The following is an 18514-nucleotide window of genomic DNA, read 5'->3' on the forward strand; positions in this document are numbered from 1 at the left end:
CGCAAATCACTTATTAGAATTGGGTAAAAGAGAGAACAGATTCCAAAGGTGAAAAGGGGGGAGGTAAAGTTCTTGCAATAATTGGAAACATGTGAAAAAGTGTTTACGGAGCTTTGTTCTCATGTTCTGTCATTTTGGCTCCAGGCTCCAGAGAGACTCTCTCTCAGTCCTTCCCTGGAATCTTTTCGAGCACGCCCCGCCGGGGTCAGCCTTTGTTAAAGTCTTACTTATCTTTTAGTAATAATTACTCAAAACAAAAATGGGAAAACTAAAATTCCTTCCAGATCGTTCACTCCATCTCCTGTGCCATCCTTTTGCTTATTGCCAAAGTACATCCAATTTTTTGTGTCCACAGAAAAATTGACTTGGAATGGAAGCCAAGAATACTGTGTTTATATACCAGTGTTGTGTTAGTATTTTCTTTTCTTCTAACCACAAGAAGGCTAACGCTCGGCAGTCCTTCTACGGCATGATCATGGGAATGGTCAATGTTCCTTCCAACCAAATAAGATGTTAAACAAGATTCAGAATAGGGGAGAATGGAATAACTATTCCCCCAACCAAGCCTGCAGCAAATCTTCACCATTGAAGTCCTAACAAAATACATGACAGTGATTTATTTGAATTTTGTAGCGATAGCCTTCTGAATTATTATGTGTTATCCAGGTTAACCATCAAACAGCGTTTCAATTTTATGTTTGGTCAAAAAGACGAGTGACAAGATGGAAGCTCAAGCCACGTAGGTAAAAATAAAAGATGAGGATGAAACGAAGTGCTTGTCGTGGACAGTAGCCTAAAAAAATGATGCATGGCTTTAAGGGATTGGATTCTCTGGTTCTGATTGGTTTCTCAAATGCGACACTTACTGAATTTGCACAAAAACGTCAATATCAGAGCCATACTGAGGTTTCTTCCATATTATTTTTTTGTCTCGGCACATCGCACATGCTAAAGATCAGTAACCAATACAATGTGGAGGGAAGTGCCCAGCTGGTCATTGTGAACTTGAAGCACATGGAACATGATTGTTTGCAGGGCCTGCCTCGGACTAGGATTAGGCTGAGTCGTGGTACTTGAACTTACCCTTTTAGGTATTCGCTTCTAATTACAGAAACAAGTATCATTCTAATTTCTAAGCTTTGAATTCCCCGCGTGCAATCAAAAATCTTCGTCGCTTGGTTTATATAGCTGAACAAGACCAGCTCATGCGAATGGCATGGGCGACTGATGTCCAGCTCACTATCTGAATATTAATAAATAATCTAACATTAAATTATATTGGTGGGAGTAAATCAGTGCAGGTACAGTTGAATTCAAACATTTCACACTTAATTGTGGCACAAGAGTTTTTTGTGCATGCAACTCTAACGGTTAATAAACAAAAACTTTTCTATTCCATGGCATCTGATCATGAACTGCGAATCAAGGGAAAAGGTCTATAAATGTAGGATTCTCACTTTGCCTTGCCTGGAAATGGTTCTGAACTGTTGGACATGACAACCAAATAAGTAAATTTTCAATTTTGGTCTACCAAGTCTGTTGTCTTTATCCCGCTCATAGTTCAGACATATGTAAGCTGAACCGATAGATCTTGCAGGGGAAATTCCAACTGTTGTTGACAGAAGAACCCTTGTTTTAATTGGCACAATGGCAGTGGAACACCAAATGAAATTTGAGTCATGTGGGTACTCTGCCGGGCAGCATTTTTTTTTGTTTCTTTCTGGCAGAAGTGAAAAACTGATCATTATAAACGAACATTTAGCTTAATAATTGATGCATACTTCTCCGGACTCAATAAGTTCAGATTTCTCCGTTTCCAATATAAAGAAGAAGCTAGCCTCGAGCATTCTCTGGTACACAATTATCCTGAGAAAAATCTTTTGGTCCCGGGCAGCATCGGTGAATCTCGCCTAGAGGTTAGAGGGTCTGTGCATCGTTGGGCCCTCAGGGACTCAATAGTCAACACAAAGAAGACCAACTTGAGCCTTTTTCGGCCTTAAAAAGCCCACCAACTAGCCTACCTAGCTGCAATGTATACCCGATATAAAAACTAGTAGTACAGAATTGGGCTGTTTACTGACTTCATGGGCTTGCTTTCTTCATTGGAGGCCGGGATAATTTCTTTGGGCCATTAAACCGATAAAGGTTTTGGCATCGACTCACGAAGTTCTGTTTCTTCCTTCTGGCTGAACTAAATCAGAGCACTTTCTGTTGCTTTAAGCATAAGCATGCCTATATATCATGTGAACAGGGAAATAGACAGGGAGCAAGAGAGAAGAAAGGGAGACGTATTCATTCCAGCAACCAATTTTACAATAATAAGTCTGATAAAGGACTAAGAGGATTACCAACTAATTGTGCAATTTTATTCAAATGAAATTTAATAGTACAAACAATGAATAACCCAGATTGGGTGTGTGCTTCTTCCTTTTACAACTAAATTGAGACAAGTTCTCCCTTCACAAAATTAGGTAAGCTTCTTCTTTTCTATGAAATAATCCTAATGCTTTAGGAATTTTTTTTTTCACCTTTCTTTTCTTTGCTGTGGACTGACATTATCATTCAACTATAATGGAAGAAATTTTAACACTTGCAAATTAACAAAGGATTGAATTTGCCATTGTTTAGAAATGGCAGACTGGCATTCCCCTTTCTCCTGGAAAAACCTAGGATTTGATCACCCCTAAAGTTGCAGCCTGAAGGGATACGGAATGCTTAACGTTACCAATGTGGAGATTGTGTACACCAATCGGAATTCTTCGAACCCCGGACCCGTCCACAACACTTAAAAACTTGCACACATGGATGTTGATTCCAATTCGTTGTTGAGCCCCAGCTGGAACACGCACTTTCGCAAAGGCCACCAGCTGCTTCTGCGGAGCCCAATGCCCTGCAGGTGTCGTCGAAAATACGAGCATTGTGTGAGTCCCGTCCTTGGACCCCGTATTTTTTACGTCTACTTGAAGACCTATGGTGAGCTTGTTGCATTTTGCATGATTGACTTTAATTGCCTTGCCTGAAACGGTTGTGTTTCCTGAATGATGGCGGCCATCTAGAGGGACCGTGACAACTTTGGGTGCACTAGCTATCGTATGAACAAAGTTGGTGTAACTCAGTCCATGGCCGAATGGGTACACTAATGGACCTTTGTAGAACCTGTAAGTTCTTCCAGGGTAATTTTTAATCGGCCTTGAACGCATGGCCATGTCTGTCATTGGCAAATTCGAGACATATTCTTGTGGGTACCATGTCATTGGCAGCTTGCCCTCTGGATTGGTTGTTCCGTATAATACATCAGCTATGGCGGCTCCTCCGGCTTGGCCCGGGTAGCCGGCCCACAAAATTGCACCAATTCGTGGGTCATTCTTAGCGAAAGACACGTCGATTGGCCCACCGGACATCAAAACTAGTATGGTTGAACCCCTAGAAGCCATGGCTACTTTGGAAACAAGATCCTGTTGGCGCCCGGGCAAAAGCAACCCTGTCCTGTCTCTGGATTCTGCTTCAATTGATTGGTCAAGCCCCATTACGAGAACCGTTGCATCTGCTTTACGGGCAGCATCAATTGCCCCACTAAATAACTTGTCATCTGCGCAAGCTACGTCTGCACATCCGAGTTGGTGGATTGTCTTCGCGTAATTTCCTATTCCTTGCAAAGGAGATGTGTATCTACATGCAACGCCTAACGGTCCAACAAGAAGAAAAAAGTTTAGAAGGCTATGCTTTTTATGATTAACATACATTCACCAACCAAAAAAAAAAACAACTTTCTACCAGCATAGTTCCCAATCATGGTAACAGTGGCATTGGAGTTAGGCCCAATGACAGCGACGGTGCGATGACGGAGATGGGATAAAGGCAATGAAGGGCCGTGATTTTTAAGCAGAACAATGCCTTGTCTTGCAGCTTCAAGGGCGAGCTCTTGGTGAGCTGGGGTGCACACATCTTTTGGCCCTAAGTTCCCAAATGCTTGTGCAGATGGCTCACCGTCAAACATGCCAAGTCTCATCTGGACTGCAAGCGTATTTGACAGGGCTGTATTAACGTCAGCCTCATTCAACAAGCCTCTTTTTACTGCATCTTCACTGTGTTGCGCCAAGAATGGTCCACAGTCCAAGTCCAAACCTGCAATTACCAAAACGTAACTTTTAGGGTAATGCTTCTTTACCTTTCAAGTTGGTATTAGGTGTCATATGGCACCACGGCTCCCGCCATACAGGACCCTCAGAATTTTCCCAAATGCCACTGGGAGGTCCAGACCTCAGAATTCGGGAGTTCAGTGCAGTGGGAGCCCCCTCCCACCTCCCACCTCATCATACCAAACGCGCCTTTAATCTCCACCTTTAATCTTTGATTTTCAAAATCTCAAAAATAATAAATTTCTTATACAAGTACTTAATTATAACTATATTTATGTTTTAAAATATAAATGCGATAGATAAAGCTTACTGAATCTTATTGCATGTTAAATTATAAGTGCTTCACCCTAAAATCATGACTATTATATTGCTGGATAATAGTCACTTTTGCCATCATTTCAGCCAGCCAGTTGAAAATGGAGACTAATGAATCTGTCATTACTTTTTATGTTTCTTTTTTTGGATGCCGTTGGTTTTGGAGGACGAATCTAGTGTTCAATAGGAAGCCATTATGCCTTAAGTTGACTAATGAAGCAATTATTGAGTACCAAAAAAGTCACAACTTATGATTACATGACAACGTTACTAGCCTGCTTTGATGGCATCTGCAGCTGCTTGTTCAGGTGTTGATGTGTAATGTTGGGTATTATAGAAGACCCCAACTGAATCACAATCTGAAACAATGTACCTGCGGGCCACCAACATCCAAAGAAACCATAAATAATTGATCACGAGGAAGTCAGGGTTATCTATCTGATGATCAGCTGATGAGAGGGAACGGATGAATATCTTAAATTAGATCTTACCCGTTGAGTTTCCATTGACCCCGTACGGTCTTCTTTAGGAGATTAGGGTCGGCGCAGGTGGGGACACCATTCACCTGATTGTAAGAGCACATAACACTGGCCACATTGCCGTCCTTTACACACATTTTGAACGGTACGTCGAATGTATCCTCAATGTCCTGCTTGCTTACCTGCTCAAATGTGCGAAACCCACGTTAGAACGGAAAAAGTTATCTCGTTTCTTTCTTTCATTGTTTGGATTGTGGATTATGTTAAAAAAGGCACAATCAGAGAAAGAAAAGAATTTTGGATAAAAACAATTATCAAGGCCAGATTCTGCAGCCTTGCTGCCCATACTTATAAATTTTAATATGTTCACAAATTATTTGGACAATGAAACGAAACTGCAAATGAGGGTGGCTGGAGAAAGTTAAAAGAGGAAAAACTGATCATTCCAGCTCTGCTGCTATAAAATTCCAAGTTGGATCACCAAGCCACTCACCTACCTATCCAAAACTGCTGCTACATTTTCGAAGATGATTTTATCATGCAGGAAAAGTGAGAATTTATATGTCAAAAGATCAGCTCACAATTTATCATATATTCATGCCAAAAGTCTTACTATCGCACAGCAACCACCCACCAGAAAGTATTGCGCCTCCTAAAACAATTAACGGACCTTGGCATTAAAGTGGAACCTATCAACTCCATTCCAGTTATCGAGGTCGTAGGCAGTGAAGTGCTTGCAGCAAGCCGCCACCTTTAACCGGTCACCGTTATTTCCCTGTAAGCCCTTCACGTAGCTGGCCGCATACGTACCGGCCAACACTGGATCTTCACCTGGAGTCTCCTGTCCACGGCCCCACCGTGGGTCTCTGAAAATGTTGACATTCGGGCTCCAGTATGTGAGCCCAGCCATGCCTCCGTTGTACATCGCTCTTGCCTCGTCCGACACAACCTGCGCCATCAGTTACCCATAGTTCACTTTAGACATTCTACATATTTACCTGCTAAAATGCGCTGCAAGTTGCCTGGACACTGTCCACTTGCAGGGCAACGAGATGATTCTACTAGCAAGTTGATGTTTCTCAACCAATCATAGCTCTCTATTGAAGACGGCTTGGATGTAAAGAAAAGCATAAAGCGGGAATGTACTTCTACACTTTTTAATCTTCACCTTATAAATTATGCTTAGGACGACTAATACAAAAAAGAAATGATACTTTATAAATAATTAATCAATCTGTTGTGATTATGATTCTTATCATGTTGTTCTTTTTCGCTAGATATGATACTCAAGATCTTGATATATTCTAAATCCGAAAAAGAATTCTTTTTATAATGACTATAAAATTTTGGATAATGTTATTTTAATTTGATCAATTTAATGACTCATAAATAAATATAATATAAATATATAAATATTTTTTCGTCTGATTCTTTATCCATTCTTTTGATGACTGTATTTTTTAAGACATCTAATTTTACTATTTTTTATATTTCAAATTTATTTTTTATGATTTTTTTATTTTATTAAAAAGCATTGTGCATCTTTATTATAATAATATTTTTTATGAGCAGCACATTTTAACTTAACTTTTTTCTCTAATGTGCACAAAAAATTATGTAAAAGTTAAGGTACCATAAAAAAGGATTAGTAGGCCCTCGGGACAGGTGATAAGCCGAAATGGAAAAGTATATTTTAGTCTCAAATTAAACGAAAAAGCAAACAAATAAATAGCACTACTCTAATAGTATAAATAAGCATTGTTTTGTGGAAAAAATCACGCATGGAGATTTTGGCCTACAGATACAAGTTGTACAGTAATACAATAAATTGGATTGAGCAAGATTCGTCCCTTGATCGTTTGAAGACCGACCAACCGAATCGTAAATTGCCATTGGCAATTCAAACCTGACATCTTGCAGGCAAATAGTGGAGAGCTGGTATGGTTATGTCCTAGAAAGTTAAGCCTCTCTGAGTGGATCATAAAATTATTCCATCCACTTCACATTTGGCAGAAACAAATATAAAAGGTTCATCTTTACGTGAGACAACAAAAGGAAAATATATAGGAAAGCTGCAGTTCTTAATAGTATACCAAATTCTTTGTATATTACTTTCCTTAATGAATATAAGCATATTATTATATACTTTAGTTTTAACTTTTAGGCTTTCTTGGGAAAAAAGTCTTACCCGTCCGATGGCTTCCCATAATGTGGCATTGAAAGAAGCAGCGGTTGTGATTACTTGAGGGAAGCTAGTGGCCGCAGGGAAGGCCCTACCGAACTTGGTTCCCGGGCCCACATTGGAGACGCCATGAAGAGCCTCGGACCACCATTCGTACCCTTTGATCCCGAGCCGTGGAACAGCTGCAGCATTGTTTACCAGCAGCCTAACCTTTTCCTGCAATGTCAACCTTCCTAGAAGGTCTTTCACTCTAACCGATATCGGCATCGAAACCTTGCAAAACGGCAAGTTTGGAGTCGTTGCATCTTTTGGATCGCAAGCAAACGGATCACGAGCTTCAGCAAAAACACCCAAGAGGAGAAGGAAGAGAATAATGGTTAAGGGTGGTGAGGATAAGGTGGTGCTAGCCATAGCCATTTTTCCTTTTTGGAAAGAATGAAGCTGGATTTCTGATGGTACAAGCCACGGAAGGAGAATGTGGTGGTATATATATAGGTGAAGTTTGTGCAAAGAATGGAAATGGTGATGCAACGGAACTACTTTGAGCATTACATGCCCACATTGTTCGTTAACTGCTTAAAGTTAAGCATTTTTTTTATTAAATGGGATGAAATATTTTTCTATTTAGATATGATATTTTGGGTGGTAGGAGATTAAGATGGTTATGCTTAGAATATATCGTGAGTTAATTTAGCTGCAATAGCAGCATTTTATTTTTATTATTTTTCTCTTTTGAGGGCGAGAGTATGGAGTCTTTGAAAGTGTGTAATCAGTAATGGCCAGGGGGGTTTGTGGGATCTGACAGGTGGCGGATGGCCACTGGTGGCCCCGGCTTTCCAACGAATTAGGTCCCATATCAGGTTATTATTAGTGTAGTCAGGTGGGTTAGATCATCTGATTGACTTATACGCTAGAAATACTAGTAGAAGACTTCTGGGTTTGCTTATCTAAAACTCTCTTCCCTTGTTTCAGGCAAAGCATATGAATAACCAAACGGTGTATTAACTATTCAGTGAGTGTTGATGTATGGTTCCCACAAGGGCTTGTGGTTAATTACTTATCTTTTGTTTATTCATTAACTGAAACTATGGCTACAATAAATAAGAATATTATTAATTACCTCTTTTTTTTTCATTAATTCTACTTATAGATTGATTGATCTTTAAAATAAAGAAGAAATTAATTACAGAACCTAGCTAGCAAATTTTTTGTATCAAAGAAAACTAAAAACGTCTACGAAAAACCAACATTAAACATCATCCTTCATTGCTTAACTCAATCTAGGCTAGAGTAAGAAGAGAGAATTGTTGGACTGCTGTTCGTCATCAATCATGATGAATCAAAGTATTTAGGCCAAAACGGTCTTAATTGATAATCAGAATTTTTTTTAAAAAAAATATTACTATTTATTATCCAATTTTTTTATTTTACAGAATTAGATTTGATCAGTGGTGAATAGCTTGGCTTTGAAGAGAGGTCAGGCTCAGTGCCACATTTCAACCCGCAATGGACGGTGAAACGGTGCATGATTGCTTACCCAAGGCATAAAGAACTTCACTTTTCAAAAATTCACCAAAAAACTAACTACGGAACTACCAACAAATTTTGGGGGTGTGAACAAATAAAAATCCCTTTTTCCAAGTAATTTGACAACCAGGGAACTACCAATATAGTTAGATTTAAGCACTAAATCCTAAAACTCATGCTTCAAAGCAAAACAAAATATTTAGTCCGCCGCTTATATTATTACTAGACCCCATATTGCCATGTTTCCTACGGAAAAAAAAAACCTATAGGTTCAATTGGGCGGCTAGGGATCTCCTCCGATTGAAAAAGTAGAAAAATTTATTATATTAATGGTTGGCTACTGGAAAAAAAAAAAAAAAGGAAAAAATGGGAAAGCAAACCAGTCCACTTGTTTGTTGTCTGTCTGTTATTTTGTTTACCAAAATGCTTGGTTAGGTTTACTTGGAAAGGTCCCCTTAATAAACACAAGAATTTGTGTGTTCGCACGTAAAATAGCAGTAAAATATCTTGCCGAATAATTTTTAGTTTTTTTTTTTTATCTTAGGTTTAACAGTTTGACAGACCTTCCACCTTAGGTAATCGGTCTCATCATTTTGTTAATTAGCACTTTTCTGGCTTTGCCCTTTTCAAAGAAATTGAATTTAAGACAATTTATTCTAATGTCTATATCATCGGTACATTTAAACTACCTGTAATAATTACTTGTAACTGTATTACTTAAAATTAAAGTAGAGTTATTGAAACTTCAGTTAAAAATGTTTAAATATAACTCATTCGAGTGCAATATGTTGAGCAGAGAATTGCAATCTTATTGTGGTTGAGTAAGTTGATTATGCATCTGTTGACATTAATTAGTTATACTGTTTCATCATTTATTATAAGGAAAAAGCCATAATTGGGAAATGAAAAACGTGTGAATACAAGTAAAATTAAAATTCCTAAAGATATAGGAATTCAAATAGAATCTTAAAAGAACAGGACAGAAACATAGGTTTAGACGTGAGCAGTGGGTTGTCCGCCACTGACATCAATCAAAAGAGAGCTGGCATGGGAAGTCAACTTGCAAGAGGGTTTGCTTGATCTTCAACTCTGCGGCAGTACTACTCATATACTAATCCAACACGAGGTTTGCTAGGCAATCTGTTATGATCATTGAATGCTGATCTGCTGCAACTTATTAAAACCGTTTAGCACACATAAATGAACATGACGTTCGTTATACAACTACTTTGAAATTTATGAAGGCAACCTAAAATAAATACTATTTGATCCAATGAGAATCAATTTTGAAGCAATGTTAATGAATATTACTATCCAGTCCAAGTCATTTTGGACAGGGTAATTACAGGTGATGTCAGCACTGGTTATTTAACTAGGCAGACGGCCTACGTTTAATGAGATTTCAAATCAGTAAATCCTCATTAGTATGAAATAAGGAATTCAATTATCTTTGCGTGCAAAGGTAATGCTCTTTGTCCCGTGAAGATCCCAGCCATAAAGCAGAGCAGTAGGTAGATCTTTTCTGGAGACAGTTTTGTCCAAAATGTGATCTTGCATCATCGTCTTGTAACAACCGTTGCAAACACCAGTATAACAACACTCTTTAGCAAACTAACTTTGACAACTTGCCCTTAACGACCGACCTCGTTTTCCAACCTCTATGCAAAACCTTGCTTGCATTTGTTCCTAAACGTAATCTGTCATGTTTGTGTACAACATGAAAACAACAGATTAAACAAACCCCTTAAGCCAAGATATTTGCCAACTTTGCTAATTGGCTTGATTCTGTTTTCATCTACTGGTTGAACGACACAACAACGAAACTAAGTAATTATGTGTATCATAATTTTCTAAACAGAAACCAGATAGTGTTAGTAACTTAGTTTTTATTTTTTCTCCTTTGTCTATGATTGTGGGGGAGGAGGGAGGGGGTTGGTTGATGAAATCTCAACGTCTGATATTAAGAAAGAAGGAATCCCTTACCAATAAGGCAATAACGTCAAATTTAGCTCAATGTGATCCTAGAGAGTCAGAAAGCAAGGAGAAACACAGAGAGAGAGAGAGAGAGAGAGAGAGAGAGAGAGAGAGCCAAAGGGGGTGGTGGTACAGACGATAATGGTAATTAAGGGGGGGCAATAATAATAATGAGTGCAAAGCTGTACCAAAAAAATTGCACCTAAAATTGAATCACAGAAAGCGTGGACCCATTTAACAAGCTAAAAAAAACTTTAGGGCATGATTGTTTAAAACGGCATAAGGGTTACAGCAAGGCGGGGGATAGATAAGGATATGACAGAAGACATTAGGTTCTACTTTTGGAGGTGCCCTACCCTTTTGGGAATTCTTATCCATTTAGAAGATACCAGAGGTCCACATCAGGCCAATGCATATCTATGCAGGCTTTGAAAGAGAGAGTGAGAGCTAGCAAAAAAATGAATCAATTACCATCCCTGCTCAGTGGCTCTAGTCCCCTATGAGACAAAACGTATTGAATGAAATAGTTACACACATGCTTCTCCATGTGTGGATAAGTTGTTGCAAGTTGTAATGCTCCCCATATGTGCCATCGAAATGAGCCCAAAAGGGTTCTCTTTTAGATTCAGAACTCCTGTAATGACTTTGAGTTTTAGATTAGTGGATGCTGATATCTTAACAATATAACATGCATTTTTTTTTTTGGATATCCTGTGGAAGAGTGAATCATTTCTCTGTACTTCACTGCATAACAAACTAGTCTCTTTCAATTCACGATATGATTTTTTCTCTGTTCCTTCTTCTGATGATTTTTTTGCTTTTCCTAGGCAGTATGGCGGTGTGAACTCCACAGTTAAGTTGTTGGGCAAGTCCCCCAAATTAACCCTTTTAATTTGATCGTGGAAAATCATCCTAAAATCATTTTGCATCTAGGATTATAAAATGCACGAATATCCCTAAAGTCATACTGAAAAGATTCATAGACAAATGACATTTTTTCAAGTATCAAACTTGCAACAATATCCATGTGGCACAAGTTTACTAAAGACCATAAAAGAAAATAGAAACGAAGCACGGATGTAGCTTTTGTACGTGCCCGATCCTTTGTATAATAGTAAAGGGTCGGGATCTCACTACCAATAATAGTTAAGAGAAATATAACCAATGAAATGCTTTTTGTAATATAATATTAAATTTATAATTTTTACGTACAATATTATTTTTTTATAGATCATTTTTCAAGTTTTTAGATTCCACAATTATTATTATGCCAGTACAAATTAATATGATCAATATTTATACCAATATTAATGTTCTTCCTCCCTTTCTTCTTTGATATATATTGGATCATTCGAATCCTTATTTCTTTTACATTGATCCCCGAAAAAGGCCCAAATAACAACATGGACTTAATGTAATTGGGCTGCCTTTGACCTTTCGGCCTTTAGAGATTGTATTTCTAATGGGCCAATGGCCTTCCTTGAAATTTAAGAGGAGTTGAGATTCTTACCATGAATATCGTTTTTTTTAAAAAAAATTTGATAGACCGATAGTGGTAATCTCAGCACTAAGTTTGAATTCTTAAATAGTAATCTCGTTCTTATATCTATTAGGAATTTAAATAGAATGAACTGATAGTGGGTTCAGTGTTTCTTCCAGTTTCAGAACCAAAAGATTTGACCCAGAGTTTTAATTTCCTTTTACATCGGTTTAGGAATTATCTTTCTTTTTGTTTTTGAAACATAGGTGTTATCTAGTGGTGTTTTAGATATAATTGAACTTTCAAATCTTATTTTGACTTACCTGGATTAAAGTTGTTTAGTTTTAAACTAAAAAATGATTAAATCAAAATTAAAATTTAAAAATTGAAAGTACTAGTAAATTAGCAGAGCGATTGTTGGTACCAAATTTTCAATATTTTATTTACAATATAGTCGTGAAGCTTGTGTACATGAAAATTTCAGTTTATCATTAATATTAAATTATTAATGAATAAACTACGTTGATTAATATTCTACTGGTTTTAATTTGTATTATAACAATTTTCAGTTAGAAATTTAATGAATATTATCTGAATAACTTCATCTAATTAAGTTTTACCCTTAAAATTAACAAATGTTTTATATTTGAATAGAATTTGGGTAATAATATATCTTATATGTCGTGCATACCTGTTTGGAACTCGTTTATTTATGGTATAAAAAAATTATTATTTATTGTTGGGTTCGATTAGGTAGATTCAAACCTCTCTCTATTTAAAACATTTCCAAATCTTCCCTAACAAAATCACACTGAAAATTCAATTTAAGAATGGAAAATAGATACTGATGACTGCATTATCTATTTTCAAGTTTGGTTTTGGAATTCTTATCTTGTATCACTTCAAATACACTTCTGGGATTTGGAAGGGAATATTACGAGTATAATTTTCATAACGAATAAATACAGCGTCAGGTCAGGGAGTAATTAAAGATGTCAGAGCGTTCATTACGATTTAAAACTGGTTTAACACTGTAGTACTATAAACTGCATATTTTAATGGAAAACACCCCATTTTACTATCTGGTACTAGCATTAAATAGACAATCCAAAAAGCAAAACAATAGGGGCCAAAAGTCCAGGCTCGATAGCGTAATAAACTTTTGCTATGTCATGGTTGCTGCAAAGTTGACATCCCAATCTTAGCTAAGGCCTTTTCAATGGCATTAAAAAGGGGAAGCAATGGATGAACCAAGTCAATTTGCTTGCGGAAGTTTTACAGTTTCTGCGACTCTAGTCAATTTTCATGGTATAAATAATATAGAAAACCTCTTATTAACCATCGGAAGCTGGTTTTATAGGAACTCTATAGAAAATGTGTAATAAAACTAAAGTCTGCCAAAATATTATTTAAATGCAGTCGGACTTGTTCCCTTCGTTGAATATTGGCCAATCGAAACCTACGTACCAATTCAGAAATTTGTCTTGACTGTGGGAAGGGAGGGGGAAGCCTCAAAACTAGCCGATTACACAAAGGTTTTTCTATCTCGCTGTAATAATAAACATAGTTGCATAATGAAGAGGAATACCCTAACTAGTTAACATTCAGCTCTTCAGAGAATTACCATTTGCAGTTATACATGGCAGCACTAGGAAAAGGAAAAACCATAACCTTGACAATTAGAGAACCTATGTTCAAGCTTTAAAACAACCAATGTGGTACCTTTCTCTCAACCTTCTTCTCCTTTATGGTATCCAAGCTTGGTTTCCATCCCTTGCCTGAGTATTGCCTGTTCAAATACTCCGGCCTACCTTCCAAACTTTCCAGTAAATCAAACTCCGTTAAGCATCTAACCTCCTCAGGTTTCTCGCAGACGTTTTCCCTCTTCTGCAACGGGAACCTTTGTCCTACTATCTCTCCAATATTTGCAGGGCAAATTTTGGCAAACAAAGGAAGAAACTTCGAGGATGATAAAATCGATTTCGATCTCAACACGGAATTCGCACTCAAAAGTACTCGACGAGCTTCCTCGGATGACAAGGTGGTTGGCTTCCCTCGCTTCACGGGTAGCATTACGTAAACCTTGTTCATGTCAAGTTTCGAATCAGCTGGCAATGGAATCGGCCTCTTCTCGTTAACTGCCGCGTGGAACTCCACAACAACCTGTTGCGGATGCTCGAGCATCAGCTCTGCCGCTGTCAAGGGCCAGTTAAACTGCTGCACGGAGCCGTCCCAGAGAATGACTTTCCCGGCGGTATCAGACGTCGGGCGGCACGTGACAGTACTAATGTAGTTACCCATGAAATGACCCAAAAAAAAATAGAAGAAACGCGATTTTCACTGTATAAAAGATAAATGTATAGAGATAACAGAAAGGAAAGTTAATTAAAACTCAAGGAAGGGTATCGATTTCTGATTCATGTGAATTCGGTTAAGAAAGCATTTTATGCAAAAATGTCTAGGCTTTCTAGCTGTAGGAGGTGTTTGTTAAACCGCTCCATCTTGTGAAGGATTTTATGGTGGACTTGGTAATATCAAAAAAAATTGGGGTCGTTGGTTTTTAGGAGGGCTTGGCCCTGCTTCTTTCCCTTGTATATATACAAGATTAATCCAACGGTGATGAATGCCCTGGACATATGGGGTCCGTTCCTGGCGTAGGTCTACTGTACCTGGCGTGAATCGAAAGTCAAAGAATGGTTCAACCGTAACTACATTAACTAATTTAATGCTTTAAATTATGCGTTAAGTGACGGGAGGAGTTAAACTTAGACCTGGACCGACCGTCTGTCCAACTCTTAACACTTTTTCCCGTGGGTTAACCCTTGGATTTTAATTCTCACGGGTATCACTATCTTCACTTTGTATTTCCTTTTTGTCTTCGGTTTTGGAAAGTGACAAATCGTGGCAGGCACGGGTGCATGGAGACTACTCTTTTGTCAGTATAATTCATGTCGCTGTACCCGGATTTGCAAGGAAAAAAATGATGGGGAAATCATAGTGCCTGTGTCTTAAATCTTAATTATGTAGGCAATGATTTATTTGTTTAAATTAATATTGAGGGGGCTTAACGTGAGGTTGACAATTGGGTTTGGTCTCTTGATTCCTTTGTCGGATAACCAAATAGTGGATGATGATTTCTTAGTGCAAATACAAAGATGTCAATCGCAATAAGGTATGCGGGAGGGAAAGCAACAGCTTAACTTCGTAAACGTTATGGCATGTACCAAATTGCGATAGAAAAATGTTATACGACCGAAGATTAAAAGCTAAGAAATTATGTGACTTTGTGTTGGGGCATAGTCTTTTTACGTATTGTTTTACTAGATCTCTGTTAGTCCATGACGTATTCTCCAAACATCTCTTTCGAATGAGTTCATCGCGGGCAAAGCAGGAAGTAAACAGAGACTTATTCCATTGACATGGAAGCACTGTGGAACTCGATACCGAGCATTTTTAGAATTTCATTGGTCCTGTCGCCTTCGCTTCCTCTATCTCCCAATAAAAATTAACTCCATCATAAGAATGTGTTCTGCACTGGTGGTAGTTTTGAATAAATAATTCATTACCTATGAGTTTTGTATGCGTTCTTTAACTATTGGAACTTGGAAGGCAACAAATTTGAGTTAGGTACTTACGCTAAATCCGGATGAGCCGTTCGTCGATGAACACTGTCCGGATCAGGTGGAGTCAAGATAGGATAGAAATACTAATTGTGGGCCTGGATGGACTTTGAACATCCGGGCCTAAATCTAATCAATTGTGAGGCTTTAGGGATGGCCGGATGGGCTCGTCATTGCAACAGAAGATGAACTCGGTGAAGGCGAAGTTGAAGCGGATGCCAGAGCTTCCTCCGATCTCTGGAGCTTTGACTGCTGCTTGCAGGGCATTGATGAAACGATATCAGCAAAGTAACTTAGGCACATGTTAAGGTAAGTAAACCAGGCGCAAATTGTTTATCGAAATTGAATTCGCCACTAGGATTTCTTGCATCTTCGGTGATATCTCTTAAATATTTATGTATGCATGTATTCTGACGCCGGTCCATTCTTTCTACGTATTTAATACTAACATTACTTTGATTATCTGAACCAAAATCAAAACGAGAGTAAAATATTTAATAGCATGGTGGCTGCCTCCTTCGGAGGATCAGTTCGGAGCAAGAAAGAAAGCAAAGAATTGAACAACGGTTCTAGTCTTCTAGATTCACTTTACTGGGGGAAACTGTTTGAGCGGTCGTTACTCTAATTTGAGGTCGCTTCTCATGTTTATAACAAGGAAAAATACACTAATTGATCTCTAATTTTATGAAAAAATGAAAGAATTGATGTTACATTTCTAGTTTTTTTTTACCACAGATCATATGTTCAAGTGTACTAGCCTTCCTACTTCTAGTTGTAGATCTCCCAATGTGAATTTGGGAAATCTCCACCCTGATGGAAGCCAATCCCAAGAAAAAGAAAGAGAAAGACTTCTCCTCAGAGCACTTCAGAAATTGGTTCCAATACAGGAGTCCACGGCCTGTGATTCCCCAATCGGTAGCCGGGAATCCCCTTCATACACTTCGCTCCCAAAACCTTAACTTCACTCTCGTCCTCCTCTCTCAACCCCTCCGTCACAGTTGGCGAAACCTTAGCACCACTTTTTCTCCTTCTCTTTCCATTACAAACCGCTTCTATAATTGCCATATCCGCATCCGTAACTTTGCAATGAACTCTCCCTATAGGAACCAAAACGTAAAATTTACCAGCCAGAAGTTCATCGTCGGCTCGCATAGCAGCCACACGGCGAGTTTGTTTGAGCTCTTCCACGGGAGAGATGATGTGACCAGGTTCCTCAAGCATGAGCTCCGCTGCCTTTGCTGGGAGCTTGACTTTCCTCAAGTTCCCTTGAGAATCAATTACCTTTGCCATTTTCTTATGGCCTGAATCCTGAATGAAGCAGCCAGAGGTGCAGTTTCCCATGTGGAAGTTGAAGTAGGAAGTTCTTAGTTCGCTTTAATACTTGAGTTCAAGCGGCAAACTGTGAAGAAAGCACTGTGTGTAAAGAAGATATTTGCTAGTAATTGCTCTGGATCTCTTCAAAAAGAGAAGTAATTGCTCTGGATGTTAGGGCTTGAAAGTGGGAAGTGGAGGCTGCGGGGTTATATAGAGGGGAATGGATCAAGAGTCCAAGAATCAAAGGTAAAATTAGGGAAAAAAAAGACACGTAAAAAGGGAAGACCAAAGGCAGAGAGAGAGAGTTGACAGAATCACAGAATGGACCAGTGATGGGCGTGTGTTAGAAGTTAGGCGTTAAGTGGGGGAAACGCGGATATTAGTCCCTCAGACGCTGGGTTTACTGTGCCTGTGCCTGTGCCTGTGCTAGTGCTATGGGAGTTTAGGTGGGGTCTTTTGCTTTGAAAGTACGTTTGTTCTTTGGTATTGGAAGGTGGGCTCAGGTGGTCCAGGCTAGTGGCCACTGGACTTTTGGTGTTTAAGGTAATTGAAGTCTGACTTGGCATCCCACAGTGTTTGAATGAGCTAACTTTACAGCAAAATTTCATCATTTTCTGGTCGCCCTCCCTTGTTTAAGAAAAAAAAAACGTTAGAAAGCTTTACATTAAAATAGTGCATGTGCATCACATAAACAGATACCGACCAACTTGAAGGTTGCATATGTTAGCATATATATGCAAAGCATGTGGTTCTGCCGTCGGACACGAAACAACGTAGTAACCACAGCAAGTTGGAAAACATATTTTTTCCTTCTGTTTTTTTTTTTCCACTTAGCAAACCGGGTTCAAAGATTATGTTTGGCAATAAGAACAAGCATGTAACGAAACCCATTTTACTTGCAATTTACTAGATAATATATTGAAACTCAGCTCAACATCGAGTTGACTTAAAATATTTTAATATTCAATTCGGGGTGATTTACAAATATAATCAAGGATTATTACCTTTTTAATTTTATTTTTAACTATATGAAAATATAATAAAAATCAAATTATTATCATAAGTAGTCTTATAATCAAGGTTAACTGGGTCAAGTTCAATTACCGTTTTGATGGATTTCGTAGTTGAAAATTAAAACTTGATTGAATTCTGAGTAAAACCTTCATGCCGGCTTCACCCCTATGCCTACATGACAGCTATGACACAACGCTACAAACTGCTATTCAAAATGCGTTTTTCAACTTTCCTTCCATGTTCTTTCTTTTTTCTTTTCTTATAATAATTTTTTCTTACTTTATTTTATTAATTTTTTTTTTATTTTTCGTTCATAGAACAAATAAATATATAATTGATTATATAAATAATAAATAGCTACAATATTGTAAATTAATAAATATATAATTATAAAGGCATACATAATTATAATTAAATAAATAACCATGAAATATATAATCAATTTGATTAATAAACAGATAAATATATAA

The 18514-nt window shown here is 38.0% G+C and overlaps 3 protein-coding genes across 3 annotated transcripts; all 3 read right to left on the reverse strand.

The window, feature by feature from the left end:
* On the reverse strand, positions 2375 to 7650 carry LOC18613677 (probable beta-D-xylosidase 2). Its single transcript, XM_007051018.2, has 6 exons — positions 7122 to 7650; positions 5604 to 5882; positions 4946 to 5115; positions 4730 to 4827; positions 3775 to 4125; positions 2375 to 3682 (listed from the first exon to the last, which is right to left on the reverse strand). Exons 1-6 carry the CDS (start codon positions 7530 to 7532, stop codon positions 2667 to 2669), a joined length of 2325 nt encoding a protein of 774 aa, XP_007051080.2. The 5' UTR covers positions 7533 to 7650; the 3' UTR covers positions 2375 to 2666.
* On the reverse strand, positions 13534 to 14643 carry LOC18613678. The gene has a single exon (XM_007051019.2). It carries the CDS (start codon positions 14395 to 14397, stop codon positions 13798 to 13800), a length of 600 nt encoding a protein of 199 aa, XP_007051081.2. The 5' UTR covers positions 14398 to 14643; the 3' UTR covers positions 13534 to 13797.
* Positions 16273 to 17291, reverse strand: LOC18613679. The gene has a single exon (XM_018114049.1). It carries the CDS (start codon positions 17055 to 17057, stop codon positions 16572 to 16574), a length of 486 nt encoding a protein of 161 aa, XP_017969538.1. The 5' UTR covers positions 17058 to 17291; the 3' UTR covers positions 16273 to 16571.

The sequence above is a fragment of the Theobroma cacao genome, chromosome 1 (assembly GCF_000208745.1).
Source record: "Theobroma cacao cultivar B97-61/B2 chromosome 1, Criollo_cocoa_genome_V2, whole genome shotgun sequence".
In the NCBI taxonomy this organism is placed as follows: domain Eukaryota; kingdom Viridiplantae; phylum Streptophyta; class Magnoliopsida; order Malvales; family Malvaceae; genus Theobroma; species Theobroma cacao.

Excerpts from the sequence above, each read along its gene's own strand:
- LOC18613677 (XM_007051018.2), bottom strand. The coding sequence starts at position 7,532 with ATGGCTATGGCTAGCACCACCTTATCCTCACCACCCTTAACCATTATT. Across the intron at positions 4,828-4,945 it reads GGTCAATGGAAACTCAACGG|GTACATTGTTTCAGATTGTG; the intron begins GTAAGATCTAAT and ends GGTGGCCCGCAG. Across the intron at positions 4,126-4,729 it reads TGCAGATGCCATCAAAGCAG|GTTTGGACTTGGACTGTGGA; the intron begins GCTAGTAACGTT and ends TGGTAATTGCAG.
- LOC18613679 (XM_018114049.1), bottom strand. The coding sequence starts at position 17,057 with ATGGGAAACTGCACCTCTGGCTGCTTCATTCAGGATTCAGGCCATAAG.
- LOC18613678 (XM_007051019.2), bottom strand. The coding sequence starts at position 14,397 with ATGGGTAACTACATTAGTACTGTCACGTGCCGCCCGACGTCTGATACC.